Source organism: Carica papaya, chromosome 8 (assembly GCF_054855325.1).
Source record: "Carica papaya isolate Zhongbai chromosome 8, ASM5485532v1, whole genome shotgun sequence".
NCBI lineage: Eukaryota > Viridiplantae > Streptophyta > Magnoliopsida > Brassicales > Caricaceae > Carica > Carica papaya.
In genome coordinates this window covers 35575903-35592770 of record NC_142316.1, presented here as the reverse complement: position 1 = coordinate 35592770, position 16868 = coordinate 35575903, and the positions used below count along the sequence as shown (strand labels likewise).

At 34.7% G+C, this 16868-nt stretch overlaps 4 protein-coding genes across 4 annotated transcripts; 2 read left to right on the top strand and 2 right to left on the bottom strand.

The window, feature by feature from the left end:
• Positions 1–402: 402 nt before the first annotated feature.
• LOC148252832 (uncharacterized) lies at positions 403–3332 on the bottom strand. The gene is made up of 3 exons (XM_088209548.1): positions 2808–3332; positions 2399–2628; positions 403–845 (listed from the first exon to the last, which is right to left on the bottom strand). Exons 1-3 carry the CDS (start codon positions 3160–3162, stop codon positions 567–569), a joined length of 864 nt encoding a protein of 287 aa, XP_088065674.1. The 5' UTR covers positions 3163–3332; the 3' UTR covers positions 403–566.
• Positions 3333–4466: 1134 nt separating this feature from the next.
• On the bottom strand, positions 4467–6579 carry LOC148252831 (uncharacterized). Its single transcript, XM_088209549.1, has 4 exons — positions 6290–6579; positions 5560–5915; positions 5251–5480; positions 4467–4867 (listed from the first exon to the last, which is right to left on the bottom strand). Exons 2-4 carry the CDS (start codon positions 5870–5872, stop codon positions 4589–4591), a joined length of 822 nt encoding a protein of 273 aa, XP_088065675.1. The 5' UTR covers positions 5873–5915; positions 6290–6579; the 3' UTR covers positions 4467–4588.
• Positions 6580–7356: 777 nt separating this feature from the next.
• Positions 7357–11009, top strand: LOC110811229 (putative auxin efflux carrier component 1b). Its single transcript, XM_088209547.1, has 6 exons — positions 7357–9054; positions 9511–9784; positions 9866–9951; positions 10042–10199; positions 10305–10381; positions 10489–11009. Exons 1-6 carry the CDS (start codon positions 7929–7931, stop codon positions 10553–10555), a joined length of 1788 nt encoding a protein of 595 aa, XP_088065673.1. The 5' UTR covers positions 7357–7928; the 3' UTR covers positions 10556–11009.
• Positions 11010–13782: 2773 nt separating this feature from the next.
• LOC110811260 (transcription factor bHLH106-like) lies at positions 13783–15939 on the top strand. Its single transcript, XM_022037686.2, has 2 exons — positions 13783–14453; positions 15335–15939. The coding sequence occupies exons 1-2, from the start codon at positions 14169–14171 to the stop codon at positions 15761–15763; spliced, it is 714 nt and encodes a 237-aa protein (XP_021893378.1). The 5' UTR covers positions 13783–14168; the 3' UTR covers positions 15764–15939.
• Positions 15940–16868: the final 929 nt, after the last annotated feature.

Below are 16868 nucleotides of genomic sequence, written 5' to 3'. Positions count from 1 at the left end.
TGTTCTAATTCGTAATTTTTATCTCGGGCCAAAAATTTTAGTTAAAAAACTAAAAGAATTTATATTTTTACATATATTTTATTCGTCTTAAATATTTCAAAATCTTCGTATACAATTTCAAATTTTTAAACAAATTTTTGTATTAATTATATACTTTAGAAGCGAAGGTATATTATAGTTATTATCTTTTATGTTAACGAAATGATCAATTTAAAAAAAAAAAAAAAAAATTCAAAGTACAAATTCTACATAGACAAGAAGTTAAAGGATAAGCACCTACCAAGCTTCTTCATTGCTTTTAATGGAGAATCCATAGAAGCCGATTAATTATTCACATGGGTTAGGTTAACTACCTTGTAAATGATCTTGTAAAAAAAAATCTCCAATTGCAACGCACAACCATAACCAAATTTGCCTCCCTTTGAAGATAAAAGCATATATCTTATAAGTTCCATAGAGTCGAGTTCAAAACACAGCCGAAGAAAGGAAGAGAGTTTCTTTTATTCCTAGGGAACAAATACTGATTTCTGGACCGTGTGCGAACGGTATATTACTTACTTATCCATTCAGAGTGAAGAGAATATTGGCACCCCAGCTAGGGTGACTCCTGCATCAACTATGAACATATTGCCCGTGACATATTCAGAAGAGTCGTGAATAAGATAACGAACAAGTGATGTCAGTGCTGGATCTGATGTCCCGAATGTTCTCAAGGGTGAAGTCTTGAAGGCCACTGTAGTCAACCAGTCTTTCTCCATCAGACCTTCTGTGATTTCAGATTTGAAAAGCCCGGGTGATACCGAGTTTACTCTAATCTTATATGGCCCTAGCTCCAATGCCATCGCCTGAAAAAACCATCCTCACTGTCATTTTTTTTTGCTTTCTAGAATTGATAATGAGCAAACCCCTGAATTCAAAACAAAAAGAGACCAACATCTAAATGCCCGTGGCAAAAGGAGAGATATAGGTGGAGAGAGCAGCAATATGATGCATGAAGCAAGAGGAGAAAAAAAAAAAACAGATTTCTTGAGCACATCTTCGTGGACATAAACCAACTAGAGTCTAAGAAACAAACTATCAACTGATTTTCATCTTGCTTAATCACAGAAATTAAAAGGATCCATAAACCCGAACTTACAGCCAAATGCAAACATAAGAAGAGCTAGTTTGCTAAAATTTTTCAATCTGGGATGTATAGCGGGATATACATCCATGAGCAGAGGAATAAAGATGGAAAATGCTAATCGTACATCCCTGATTAAGCAAACTATGCATCAGAGTGCAGTTTACCACTCACTGAAAATATACATCAATCATACTTCTAATCAAACTTATTTCAAACAACCAGGATTCAAGATGAATTCTAATACAATATTTTGCTAGAAATGTCAGTAGTGGAAGAGCTTGTAAAGTTGCGGTATAATAAAAATCCAATCATAATTCCCTGATTAAGCAAAGTATACATCAAAGTGCAGTTTACCACTCACTGAAAATATACATCAATCATACTTCTAATCCAACTTATTCCAAACAACCAGGATTCAAGATGAATTCTAATAAACTATTTTGCTAGAAATGTCAGTAGTGGAAGAGTTTGTGAAGTTGTGGTATAATAAAAATCCAATTATCCAATGCTCTCCCCACTTTTCAGCCCCATCCACCAACCGAAGTATCCTGTTACCTATTTGTTATAATGGTTAACTAAGTCCAGTCTTCCTTTTAACTTCACCTGGCATCCGTTACTTTGGAGATGGTCACAATTTTGTTCTACTTTTTACTTCTACTTATCAAAAGTGGAGACTAAAACTTGCATATAGTGAAGTAAAATTATTCAGAGTTGCCGATAGAGACAACTAGACCTACTCTTTTATGGGATTTTATATTCACCATGCCAACTGAGATTAAAGCCAAATCTTCACAGAAAGAGTAGAAGTTGGGGCATACATTTAGGTATCAACAAATCCACTCACCAAGCAGAGTAAGTGGAGTATGTGCACCGTCCTAGATTAAATGGAAACTTTAAAACAAAATGAAAAGGAAAACTTAGAATAGCAGCAAGAAGCAAGAAGCAAATAGTTATCTTCAAGTTCGACTGTTGCAATGTTTCAAACAAACTTAGATTATCTATTTTCCTTATTTCTACTATTTATTCTTTGTCTCAGTAGATCCTAAATCCCCATTGCCCTGTTTCAAACAAACTTCAATAGGCCTAGCACATTCCTCTTTCAGGGTTCAGGCTCATCCTTTTTTCCCTTTTCGTTAAAAAGAGTTCCGCATTCTTTCTTTAGCATCGTGAACAGTACTGAAAATCTTGCTTTAGAAGCACCATTAAACTTTGAAAAGAAAAGGACAAATACTTTAAAACTAAAGATGCAAAGACTGGTGATTTTTCTCGTACCTTGGTCACAATGTTTACGCCCATCTTAGAAGAAGCATAGGCAATTGCTCCAGGTAACATCCCACGATTGACAGCAGCAATAGAAGAAATATTGACCACTGATCCTCCTAGGTTCGCATCACGCATACGTGTGCACACATACTTCGACACCAACCAAGTTCCGGTTAAGTTGGTTCTTACAACCCGATTCCACTCCTCCTCCGATAAATCCAATGGATTCTTAACAGTGCCTGATGTACAGTACAGATGCATGTATGTATACGAATTAACAATTTATCCCTAAACATATCAGTACAACTTTCAGCTCATCCAAAATTTTTCAAATATGCAGCATAAACATCGACGAAATTAATAATCAAGTCTTACAGTTCTTTAAAGTTGTATTATCCAAAAATCCCACTTAGGTTACCTCTCATGCCCGCATTGTTAATCAATGCATCGATCCTCCCAAACGCATCCCAAGCCTTCTGTACGGACTTCTCGATGACGGCTCCGTCGGCGCTGACGTCGAGCTCCACAGCTACGGCTAGGGGCCTGTTCGGCTCTGCGGTTGACATCGAGGATGAAGACGATGAGAGAGGCAGGCGATTAATTTCATCGCAGAGAGCCACGAGACGATCAACCCGCCGAGCCGCGGCGACCACTCTGCAGCCGGCTTTGGCCAAATCGATACAGAACTCTCGGCCTATGCCGGAGGAGGCTCCGGTCACCATAACTACCTTTTCGCTTAGGTCGGTCCACATCTCCAGCCGATTCACCGCCATCTTGTTTCCCAGATTCCAGAGGCTGAAGCTCAAATCTTAAATAAATGGAAGCTCCTTGCTAAGGGCAACTGGGTAAGTGCTGTATGACTGGAAGAAACATCATTTCTGTAAATCGGAGAAGAAAATGAAAGCGAACCCTATTTACGCTTTCGGACTCGGTTCTAATTGTAAATACAATTTACAATATTATATAAATAATATTTAAATAAAAATATAATGTATTTAGAACTCATAGTTTTTGTAATAAAAAAAAATTAATTAATTTAAATAATAATTAATAATACAACTATGCTTCTCATTTTTTATTTTTTAAATATATACAAATCAATACGCTTAAAATCTTGGGATGTATTTTACAAGCAGCAATTGTCGTATTTTGGATTTTAAGTTATATTTAAATTTATTTTTTTGTAAAATTTACTCGTAAATTTATAAATAATTTATTATTAATTTCTTATGAAAATTCACGGTGAAAATCAAATAAAATATTTTAAATTGTATCAAATTTCATAAAAAAAATTTATAAAAAATATATATATATATGTATATATATACCTTAGTCATGGTGTCAAGGGCAGCCTGGGAACAAGAATAGGCGAGCGCTCCATGCGTCACGGCACGATTAAGACTAGAAACGGAGGAGATGTTGATTACTGACCCTCCTTGTCGCGCATTACGCATTCGCTTACACACATATTTCGACACCACCCTTCACTCAAATCTAACGCCGTCTTTACGGTCCCTTTACCTACGTTGCATGCATATACGTACACAAATTCACGTACGTACTAATTTTTTTAAGACAAATAGAAAAGAATTTACAGTAACATATTTAATAAACAGTCAATCTTTTATAAAATTCGAGATAAAAGAAGAACCGACTAGTTAATTAAGAGTTCAAAAAAATTAAAAACCCATCGAAGTTAAATTTCGTACAGATATTTCTATAGTTCTTTTCGTACATTCATGCAGAACGTATATTTTATAATATCTTTTTCTCTATTTATACTCGAATTTTTATATAATAATTATCATATTTTGAATTTTATTTTTATAAAATAAATCAAGACAAAATGCATTAATTGTTTTTCATATATATATGTTTTTTACTTTATTTAAACGTTTTAATCTCATACTTCAGTCATTAAATCCGTGATCTTCGCGTCGCTAGTGAAATGTTTTTTGTATTCCATCTTCAGAGTTCATGTATATTCCATACTTTTGGATATATAAATGACCATTTTAAGAATTTGAAAGATGGTAAGCCCGATTCAAACGACTAATATTGCATGTATACATATATGTAATCGAAGATCTATATGTATACATTACCGAATTCTTTATTACTACGGTGAATAACATATACAACGAGTTTTTATTATGATAAATATGTTGTAATATGCGTATTCGTTCATAGTTTAGTAAATTAGAGCGATGAGAAAATTGGAATACCAACAAGAGTGGTGCCTGCTTCGACTATAAATACATTACCAGTAATATAATACGACGAGTCGTGAATGAGATAACGAACAAGTGATGTTAAAGCCGGATTAACAGTCCCCAGTGTTTTTAGTGGAGCAGCCTTAGAAACCGCAACCCTCAATTCTTGTTTATCCATTAAATCTTTTGTGATTTCTGATTTAAACAATCCTGGTGCTATTGAATTTACTCTGATATCGTAAGGTCCTAATTCCAGAGCCATTATCTGAAAATTTACTATACATTTTTTATTATTTACAATTACTAATTATATTATAAAACAATTAAAAACACACACATATATCTATATATATATACATATATATATAACATAAGTCACGTAGGAGGTTAAATATAACTTTTTTTTATAATATACGGGTAAATGATAATTTAGTTTGATTCAAATTTGTTTGAAATGAGATTTTTTTTGGGTTATTTATATATATTGTATGTCTTTTGTCATATATAATATATTATTCCTTTTTTTAAAAAAAAAAATCATTATTTTCATCGACTTACTATTTGATCATATATAAATGTTCTTGTATACGATATAAATTAAATATATACGAATAAAATATATATTTATAAACTATATATTATATATACCTTAGTCATGGTGTCAAGGGCAGCCTTGGAACAAGCATAGGCGAGCGCGCCGTGTGTTACGACACGATTCAGACCAGCAGCGGAGGAGATGTTGATTACTGATCCTCCCTGTCGCGCATTACGCATTCGCTTACACACATATTTGGCGACCAACCAGGAACCGATTAAGTTGGTTTTCATAACCGCCCTCCACTCTTCTTCGCTCAACTCCAACGCCGTCCTCACAGTCCCTTTACATACACACATACATATTAATTTTTTTTTTTTAACATGTAAATAACGATAAAAGAAAAACAGAAGGCTTTTCACCTCTAATGCCGGCATTGTTAATCAAGACATGAATTGTTCCGAAAGCGTCCCAAGCTTTTTGTACGGACTTGTCAACGACGGCTCCGTCAGCACAGACGTCAATCTCCACGGCGACTGCTCGGGGGTGAGCCGAAGAGGAGGAGACGGCGCGGTTGATTTCGTCGCAAAGAGCGTCAAGACGATCAACTCGTCGAGCGGCAACAACCAGCCTGCAGCCAACTTTAGCCAAGTCGACGGCGAACTCTCGGCCTAAGCCGGAGGAGGCACCCGTCACCAACACCACCTTATCTGTTAGATCGTTCCGCGCAGCCATTTTGATTTGCAAGAAGAATCGGGGAGCTGAGTAGCTAATAGCTCTGCAGATTATTAAATAATAATTTCGGTTGCGTATGAAATACGAATTATTTCGGTAACAACAATTTAATTACTTACAGAAATTTTGGTAAAGAAGTAACGGGTACGGGTGGGAGTTGGGAAATTCATAAATACAACAACAGCTTTAAATAGATTAAATTTTTTAATATTTTTAATAAACTAAAGATATTAACTCGACAAATTATCTACAGTTGAAATTCGTTGTATTATATTATTTAATTTATTCATTTACGTTAAAACGCGATCAAACACGAAATATCATTTGTCAAAATAAGGTTTTAACACTTAATTACTTGTCATTAAAAGATAATAACCAACAATTAATAAATTAATTAAATTTGGAGACAAAACTGACAAAAGAATTAATGTTATTCCATGCAACGTCGTAAAAAAACTTGTGCTGGGTGACGCAAAGTGGATGGCGTGTCGTGAATTGTCCGTCCTCCGCGACCCATTAAACCAAACGTACGGACCTCCATCATCCAATAAAATAGCGAGTATCCAAATTTGTGTACTTTCGGGTAGAAGTCATCTTTTACGCTAACACAGATTTTACCCATAGGTTTTGACAGCAGCGCCGCCTGGGGCGCTGCGGCTGGGAAAAGAAAGAAACTCAATGCGTTTCAGAAGGAAAAAAAAACAAAAAAAAAAACAAAAAAAGGAAAATATCTGATTCTCAACAGTTGTTTCGAAATGAAGAGAGATTTCAAAAGGACAATTATGACACGCGCTGTTAATTATAATGTTAGATCACGCGACATCGTCGGTCTCGTACCGTGCTTTTTTTTTTTTTTTTCCTTCTGGAATGTATGAATTAAAACTTTTTTTTATTCCGTTAAAATAATAGTACTTTTTTTATTATTATATTTAATAGAATTATTATTTTAAAATTCAATTATAATTTTTTTAATAAAAATTAAATTTATAAAAAATAATTAATTATGATCACAATGGCGACTTAGATTTCTTTTTAAAAAAAAATAAATTTATTGTAATTATTTTAATTTAAAAAATTTAATTGATAATAATGACTTAAATTATTTAACAAATAGAGATTATTATTATTAATGCTGGAGTAGTAATCAGTGTTGTTTTTGTACTTATTTATATTAATTTTTAATTAAAAAAATATTTTATCTGACATTTATAAAATTAAATTTTATTATGTATAAAAAAAACAGTGAATTAAAATATAAAAAAATTAACCAATTTAATTATTTTTTTTTTTCCATTTTAAATCTGAAATGGAATTTTCTGTGTTGAAAAAAGAAAATAATATTTTTAATTACCACAACGTGAAAAGAATATTAAAAAAATAAAATCACAAAAGAAAGTTGAGAATCTCCTCTGGTTTTTTTTTTTTTTTTTTTTGGGGGTGGGGGGGGGGTGGGGGTGGGGGACTTTGCTTGTCTGCTTTCCTTTTCTCTCCCGATGCTCTCCTACTTGATCTTTTCCCTCTCACTCTCCACGTTCTGCCTTTTTCATTTGATCACCATCATCTGATCCCATTAAACCTCTCTCTCTCTCTCTCTCTCCTTTCAAAAGACATGCATTAAAAATAATAAAACAACACTCCTGAGAGCCTCCAGCTTTTATCTCCTTGTCTGCCATGAGAATCCCATTAAATACCTCTTCGCTTGCTTTATTCACGCGCACTTCCTCTATACAGACATTTTGTTCTGTAGAAAGCAACCCGGGACTCGCCGGGAAACAGTGTTACTGACTTGTTATTTTCCGGCGATGTTTACTCTTCTCAGCTTATTCTTCCTGTGACGTCTTATGGAAATGGGTTAATGCTTGTTCTTTTTTCTGTTCTTATACTCTTAGCTCTTGCAACCCTGTTTCTCTTCTGACGTTTAGATCGTAAAGCTTTCGTCTTTCGATCATATTCTGCAAAATCGGCATTGAAATTTAATTGCTCACTCTGTTCTCTCATCTGGCCATCCTCTTAAGTTACCAAAACCCAGCTGACTACTAACCAACGAGCATTAAAAATGATCACTTTAACAGACCTCTACCATGTTCTCACCGCCGTGGTGCCACTATATGTGGCGATGATCCTGGCCTACGGCTCTGTCAAGTGGTGGAAAATCTTCAGCCCTGATCAGTGTTCCGGCATCAACAGATTTGTTGCTCTGTTTGCGGTTCCTCTTCTCTCTTTTCACTTCATCTCCACCAACAACCCGTACACCATGAACTTAAAGTTCATAGCCGCTGACACACTCCAGAAAGTAATCGTGTTGGGAGTTTTGGCCGTCTGGTCAAGAACTAGCTCGAGAGGCTCCCTTGAGTGGTCCATTACTCTGTTCTCCCTCTCAACACTGCCCAACACTCTTGTCATGGGCATCCCTCTCTTGAAGGGCATGTATGGAGACTTTTCAGGCAGCTTAATGGTTCAGATTGTTGTGTTACAGTGTATAATTTGGTATACGTTAATGCTATTTCTCTTTGAGTACAGAGGAGCAAGGCTCCTCATTGCAGAGCAGTTTCCTGACACTGCTGGGTCTATCATTTCGTTTAGAGTCGATTCTGATATTATTTCCTTGGATGGCAAAGAGCCACTGCAGACTGAAGCTGAGGTTGGAGAAGACGGTAAACTTCACGTAACCGTAAGGAAATCAACGAGCTCTCGATCAGAGATCTTCTCTCGCCGATCACACGGCCCCAACTCCGGCCTTTCTCTTACACCGAGGCCATCTAACTTAACAAACGCAGAGATTTACTCTCTGCAATCATCAAGAAACCCAACGCCAAGATGCTCTAGTTTCAACCACACTGATTTCTACTCCATGGTGAACGGTAAAGGCGGCACTAATGTAAGCCCAAGGCAATCAAATTTTGGGAACTTGGGGTTTGATGAAGAGAACGCAGTCGGTGTTTTTGGGAATGCCGGGAAAGCAGCTAACGGGAGTGCTTACCCGGTACCCACAAACGCCGGAATCTTTTCCCCAGTTGCAGGTCCAGGAGCAGCGAAGAAGAAAGTCAATGGCGCTGAAGTCGGCAAGGATCTGCATATGTTTGTTTGGAGCTCCAGTGCGTCCCCGGTATCAGAAGGAGGAATTCATGTCTTCAGAGGTGGAGAATATGGCAATGATCTCGGTGGGGTAGCTCACCAGAAAGGTACAAACACTAATCTCTCAGAGCATTAGTCAACTGGCTTTCAGTTCTTTTGTTTGTTTCCTCCATATCTGTGATTGTGACTCTTTATTATTGTGCTTGTTCGTATTTGAATTTGTTCTTTTTTTATTTAACGGGTGGAATTGATTTTTTGTTGCATGTGGTGATCAAGGTTATTTAGTATTGGATATGAGTGACTAACTATTTTGGAATGTTCTACGCACTGCGGTAAACTGTATTTGTCTTGTTAAATATGAGTTTTGGATTTTACGATGCTTTTCTCTCGGTGGGTTTTGGTGGGTTTTTTTTTTTGTTATAAGATGATGTTAACTTTCTAACTTTTCTCTTCTTATTTTTGTTAATACAAAAGCATAGATCATGTTGTCTTACTTGTTATGAATGTTTAGCCGTTTTGATCGAGCTCAAGAGCAATAATTTTGATCATGTTCGTATACGTAGATTATGAAGAATTTGGGCGAGATGAGTTCAGTTTTGGCAACAGACGTGTAGGAAATGGGGGTGAGCAGGATGGTCCAGTTCTTTCTAAGTTGGGTTCGAGCTCCACGGCTGAGCTGCACCCTAAGGCTGTCCAAGGTGAATCCAAGCCATCTGTCATGCCACCTGCTAGTGTCATGACCAGGCTTATTCTGATCATGGTCTGGCGAAAACTAATCAGGAATCCAAACACTTACTCCAGCCTCGTTGGCCTCACATGGTCTTTGGTCTCTTTTAAGTATGCAACAAATACATCTCTTAAAAATATTTGATCATTTTTTTTTTCTTTGGGTTGCTGATTGATTGGTTAATTTAACAGGTGGAACGTTGTTATGCCTGCAATTGTCGCTGGTTCAATCAAAATTCTGTCAGATGCAGGTCTTGGGATGGCCATGTTTAGTCTTGGTATGTTCGGTGATAAACAGTCTTGGTTGCTGTTCTTGTATGGGTTAGTTGTTACTAATTAAGCTTCTACTTGATGTGGGATTGTGGCAGGTTTGTTTATGGCATTGCAGCCAAGGATTATCGCCTGTGGAAACTCAGTTGCGGCATTTGCAATGGCGGTCCGGTTTCTCACCGGTCCTGCTGTTATGGCTGCTGCGTCCATTGCAATAGGATTGAGGGGAACTCTGTTGCACATAGCCATCGTACAGGTGGTAACTAATTTTATTTCCTCATCAAATTATGTACAATAACATGGCTGGCTTTGTCAAAGGGTAAAATTTTCTCATCCGGACGTCTTGTTTCTGGAATTTCAGGCAGCTCTTCCACAAGGGATTGTCCCTTTTGTCTTCGCCAAGGAATATAATGTTCATCCGGATATTTTGAGCACCGGGTTAGCTTAGCTGCTTATAAACTCCTGCTTTATTTTTACTTTTGCTTGCGAGTAGCCAAAAAGGGCTTTTGTAATACTGATTTATGTTGCGAAATTTACTGTGACAGGGTCATATTTGGGATGCTAATCGCTCTACCCATCACACTGGTTTACTACATTTTGCTGGGACTCTAAAAGCTTTGATTGATCCGAGTTTCTGAACGAACCAAGAAAAGAATTGGAATTAATAATAGTTAAATTTTTACCCATTGATGTTGTGGGTGTTTTTTGGGTATTTCTCTCTCTAACAGCAGCAGATGGACGACATATAATATCTAGCACGAAAGGCTTAGAGAAGAAAAGAAGAAAGTAGGGCAATGACTTTATGACTAGGGGGGGGGGGGGGGAGGAGACATTAAAGGCCAGAGCTTTCTCCATGTCCAACAATTGCATGGCTGATTCTGATGTGATTTGAGAGGAACAATGGAAAACATTCAAAGTAGAGAAAGGGCTTCCCCATCTTTTTGTTGTCTTTCTTGTCATTTTCTTATTTCCTTTTTGCTTATGAAACGAAGTTTTCTGGCTGTGTTCGGAATTGAGAGATTGGTCTGTTCATCCCCCTTTTTCGAAAGATTATTTCTAAACCCAATTGGAATCTCTAAGCAAACAAATGAAAAAATTAAAAAGAGAAAAAAAGTCCGTGTCTGAAAAATGCATGTCCGAGTAAAGAACAAACCAGCTCTCTCTCTCTCTCTCTCAAAATCTTTAAATAAAATTCGCAAAGTGGAGTTGAAATTTGCCTGTCCGCGTCTGCAATGTAAAAGCTGCGGCATGCCCTCGAGCTTTTGTTTGGGGTTTGAAATAAACGGGAATGGGGTTTTGTGCGGGGCGCAGACACGATGATGATAAATGTTGGAATTTGGTGGCTCTCTGTATTTCGTGTCTCTCCTCCGGGGAACCTCAGTCCCCTGCATTTTGGCTTTTCAAATTATTAATTTTTTTTTTTTTTTTTAGAAAATTACGATATACGGTGAATTAAAAATTATTATTTATTTCAAAGTATATTATTTTACTAAAAATTAAAATATATATATATATATATATTTCTTTGAAGAAGGTCAATTTGTGATGGGTTTGGTGTTGAGAATGCGACTCTTCTCTGCAAAATTGAGGCGTTTGTGACACCTATCGCAGTCGAAGCAGACAACCAGTGTCCCCTTCTTTTTTGTTTTACTTATATATCAGCTATCATTAGTGCTCCACCTTTTCTTTTACTATTATTATTATTATTATTATTATACATATATATACATATATATAAATCATGATGTCACCTTGGTGGACTATAATGATGAAACCCAGTTCCTTATTTTTTAATTAAATTAAAAAAGAATGTGCTTTTCCTCTGTAATTTACACACACACACATATATATATGGGTTTTTCCCCCTCTATATATTAATATACACATGTATACATACATTCGTATTATTATCCAAACAAAAAGTATATAATATAAGTATCATATGCTATGGTTGTGAAGTCATATGGAAAGGCTAGTTTTAATAAGTTACTTACTTATAAGATAATTATTTGATTATATGCCTCCTATTATTGACCCAATTAAAATTCATTATACCACTCGAGTATAACCAATACATTATTATATATTAAGGTCAATTTAATAATTAAAATTTTTGAAATCACAATTTTTTTAGTCATAATATAAATTAAAATTTTAATTTACTAATATAATATATGATCAAATTAAATTAAATCTTTACTTCTATATCTATAGCATTTAAGTTTTTAAAAGTTGAAATTAGACATAACAATTTAAATATTATATATATTCCTTTAGTTGAAATCACATTGAGCTTTTTGACGACAGCTTAACAAAAGAAACTTTTTGATTAAAATAATTATATTATACATTTGAAAAATATTTTGTGTGAGAATTTAATTAATTTATATTAAGTTAATTACGATCAGATTAAGGAATTTTTTTACAGTAAAAAGCATGTTAATATTTCGTTTAATATAATTAAAATAAGGTTAATGTACCGGGGAGGCTTTCGATCCAAGGTTGAGGCCCATACTTCCCAGGCCTTCTTCTGTAATTTGCACTATTCTATTTAAGTCCATAAAAAGCACTTATTTTCTTAAAAGCATTATTTACAGCAATTTTGATTTTTTATAATATTTTTATAAATACTTGAAATATCTATATATTGTTTTAATTTATTTTTGCATGCTCGTATCTATTTTTCAGATCCACAATTTTGATACGTAATTTTTTTTTTTAAAAAAATTTAGTATAACTTTTCTCTTTATGTATATATATATATATATATATATATATATATACATGCCTCGCTTATACTAATGACAGCTTAAATATTATTTACAGATATTAATTTAATTCCCAATTTTCAAATTAAGAATTTAATTTGAAAATACAAATCATGAAACAAATAAACCAGTTTCTAACTATATAAAAGAGAAAACGTGATTTTCGCCGGCAACCAATTCATGAAAGATGCGTACGTGAATATTCACACACGCATAAAATAGTTTTTGTCCTTATAATACATGTATATATATATATATAGGTATATATATAGAGTGGGGCCACAAAAACCATGCATTAATTCAACGTAATCAATTAAATTACATGCATGAAAATGATAACATTAACTCCTAGAAGATCATATTGGAACAAAAACGTGCAACGTACATATTTTGCTATTAATTTCCATCTACTTAATTAACATATTTTATTTGTTGAAGCTTTATTCAATGTATTTACTTATTAAGTATTCGATCATAATACATCATTAAATTTGTAATTAAATAAATCTTACATTTTAAATATATTATTAATCACTATTTAGTTATATACCGGATCATTTTATCTCGTGTGTCTGTTAATTCATTATATTAGTAATTATGTGTATATTCCGCCTAATTAATTAATAAAATGTGTAAAATTTCGATCTAAATTTTTAAAAATACCCGTTTTCTATTTGTCATTACTAGGTTGAATTATACGTTTTATATATAAAATTGCTCGTAGAGTTTCTTACCCCCTCCGTTAATAAAATTGCTCTCATTTTTTTCAAAAAAAAAAAAAACTTGGTAACTTCTTATTTTGGTTTTAAGTATAAGATAAACAAATACATATAGCTACTAATTTATTTGAATTATTATATTTGTATGTAGATGTGCGTGTGAATTCATCTTTAATAACTCAAGTTACTTATAATTATGTAAGTTTTTATTATGTAAGTTAAGCAAAATTCAACCAATATTGTCTTGCCTTTAATTATATATATATATATTATATATATATATGTGTGTGTGTGTGTGTGTGTATATATGTAATAAGCTGTGGACCAATGCGTGGAGAAGATGATGTTAGAAGCAAAGGTGTTCAATTGGCAATTGGGCGTCCTTCATGCCGAAAAAGAACCAAAGGTGGAAGTGGAACCCACTTTTACCCTCTATCTTTTCACATCACACCCTTTGCCTTCTTTTCTCATGTGGCCCTATTTTATCATACACACACATATACTTACATTATATATATACACACAGCTATAAGTGGATAAAAAACCCTAAAGACAAAAACCACCGAAAGCACCCAAAACATTTTCATTTTCATTTCATTTCACTTCGACTTCCCTCTCTCTCTCTCTAAAAAAACAATCATAATCATCGTCACCATCCTACCACCAGTAGCAGGCAAACAAGAAAGGAAAGAAAAGGAAAACAGAGAGAAGAAAGTGATCAAGGGAAGACCCTTAAACATGCAGCCCGCGGAGAACTCGGAGCTCTATCAATTCTTGACCGAAAACGGTGTCGGATCCTACGGATTCTTGCAGAACTGCGGTGAATACTCGGCAGCCATGAGCAGCTTTTGTGGGTCAACCTCCTCCTTCTACCCCCTTGACTTGTCCGGAATCAGCGATACAACGCCGCAGGATAGAGCTCTTGCTGCTTTGAAGAATCATAAAGAAGCTGAGAAGAGAAGGAGAGAGAGAATCAACTCTCACCTTAACAAGCTCAGGACACTCCTCCCTTGTAATTCTAAGGTAATTAATCAGTTAATTAAAACTCTTCTGCTATCACCTGTAATTAATATTTACACCTAACCTGTTTTTATACATTAAATTGATTTTTAAGTTTCCATGGCAATTTCAAAGTTCAAGATTTAGTGTAAGATTATAACGTATGTATACGATATATGAAATGGGGTTTTCCAAATTACCCATAGGAGTTTCAGATTTTCGGCGAAATATGGTTTTGATTTACTGGATTGAAGCCGATAATTTTAATGCTGTGATATTCTTCCGTGCTTTTTGGGCTGTTTGGTTCATGAGAGAAAAAAATAAAGTTGGAACATTGAATATAAGACTTTTCATAACTTTTTGACTCCAAGGAATTAAGCCAAAAACGCGTACATTAGTTGAATTTAGATAATTCCTAAACCACGATCATTAATTCAGTTGATTTAAATGAAAAACTTGAAATCATTTTCTAATCCTTTTTGGAAAACAAAGAACAAGCATCTGGGGGTCAAACCGCATATATCCAATTTTCGGTATATTCTCGTACTAAGTAGTATTTATACTTCCTGTGAATTTGTTTTTCATCAATTATTTACTAACAGAAGGAGAAGACTTGGGTTATATTACAAGTTCTTAAACAAAATATATGTATATATATTTATTTCTTTTTGATTGAGGATCCTCAACACAGAAAAGTACGGACACTGTGCTGCCTCTGTAAAGGGAGAGAAAAAAAGCTCCGTAACCTTTCCATGGTTAGTTTCTAGGGTTACAGTTTGTTTGGGAAAGTTGCGAAGCTTTTTCAACTGCGTTAGGGTTTCTATGTAATCTTTAATATGTGCGTGTGTGGATATGCATGATGATTGTTTATATATGTGGATGTGTGCATGTGTTTTGTTCGACAGACAGACAAAGCTTCCCTGCTAGCAAAAGTGGTTCAACGCGTGAAGGAGCTGAAACAGCAAACTAATGAAATCTCTGGACTTGAAAGCTTCCCGTCGGAGACGGACGAGATCTCCGTCTTGTCCGGTGAATGTTCCAGCGACGGTAGATTAATTTTCAAAGCTTCACTATGCTGCGAAGACCGGTCCGATCTCTTGCCGGAGCTGATCGAGATTCTCAAGTCTCTGCACCTCAAGACCCTGAGAGCAGAAATAGCCACTCTCGGCGGTAGAATCCGTAACGTCCTCGTCGTCGCCGCCGATAAGGATCACAGTAGCGTTGAGTCTGTCCATTTCTTGCAGAACGCCTTGAAGTCTTTGCTTGAACGATCAACCTCTAACGATCGCTCCAAAAGGAGACGTGCATTAGATCACCACAAAATCTTTGTCTAGTACGTACCTAAATTATTTTTGACGTCTTTATCGTCGGATTCATTAAACATAGATATCAAATATATTTTTTATGAATCTAACGGTAAATAAAATGTAATCCCAAGTCTCACTAGTTAGTATTCTATATATATATATATATATCGCATTACCAATGCATGATCAGCTCCTTCTTTCGCCATTTTCCTTTTTTTTTTTTTTTAATTTTAACATGTGTTTTTGTTCTCTTAAGTTGGGTGGTAGCTCCTTTGTAATCTTATGTGGGGTTTTGCTTGTTTTGTTTCCTGAGAAATTATATTACACCAAGAAAAACAAAAATATGTATTTGTGTATGTAATTAACTGTGAGTCTTTTTTTTTTATGAGAATTTTAAAGAAAAAATCTCATGCATTTGTGATGGGGGTCTGGTCTATATAATTATAGTATCAATAAGTAAAGGGATAAAAAAAAAAAAAAGTAGGAGAATCTAAACGAAGACAGAGAGGTGATTGACGGAGAAGACGATGTGTACGTAGTTATAATTGTGATTATTTGGGGGTACTATAAGCATATACACTCTCTGAGTATCTGTAAAAGCTAGCTTCGTGTCCAGCCATGGCAGTGGGTTTTCTGTGAGTTTCAATGCTAATAGTAGATATCATATTTGTCTCCTTTTTTTTTTTTTTTTTTTTTTTTTCTAACATATTTTCTTGGCCAACCTACATGACATGTTATATGAAATATATATATATATAATAGATATATGACGAAATACATAAATAATTTGCTCGTACACTGTTGTTTTGAAAAGAAACAGGGAGAGAAAGACAGAAGTATATATGTTGGAATTGGGAGGATTCTGTTGGGTCCAAGCTCAAGATTTTATGCTTTTATGCTTCTATGCTTCTGATCATCAAATTGGTATATATATATATATGTATATAGGTATAGGTCTATATATAAGACCTTGAGTTTTCCTTTTTAATTAGTAATTTTGTCTTCAAATTAAAGTATCTGAGGTTTCCAGAGGTAGACGACCCTTTCATCATGGGAAGACATCAGAACATTCTCACATTGGGAATCCATGCAGATCATGTCTTTGAATATTTTTGTGAACTTTTGACAATTT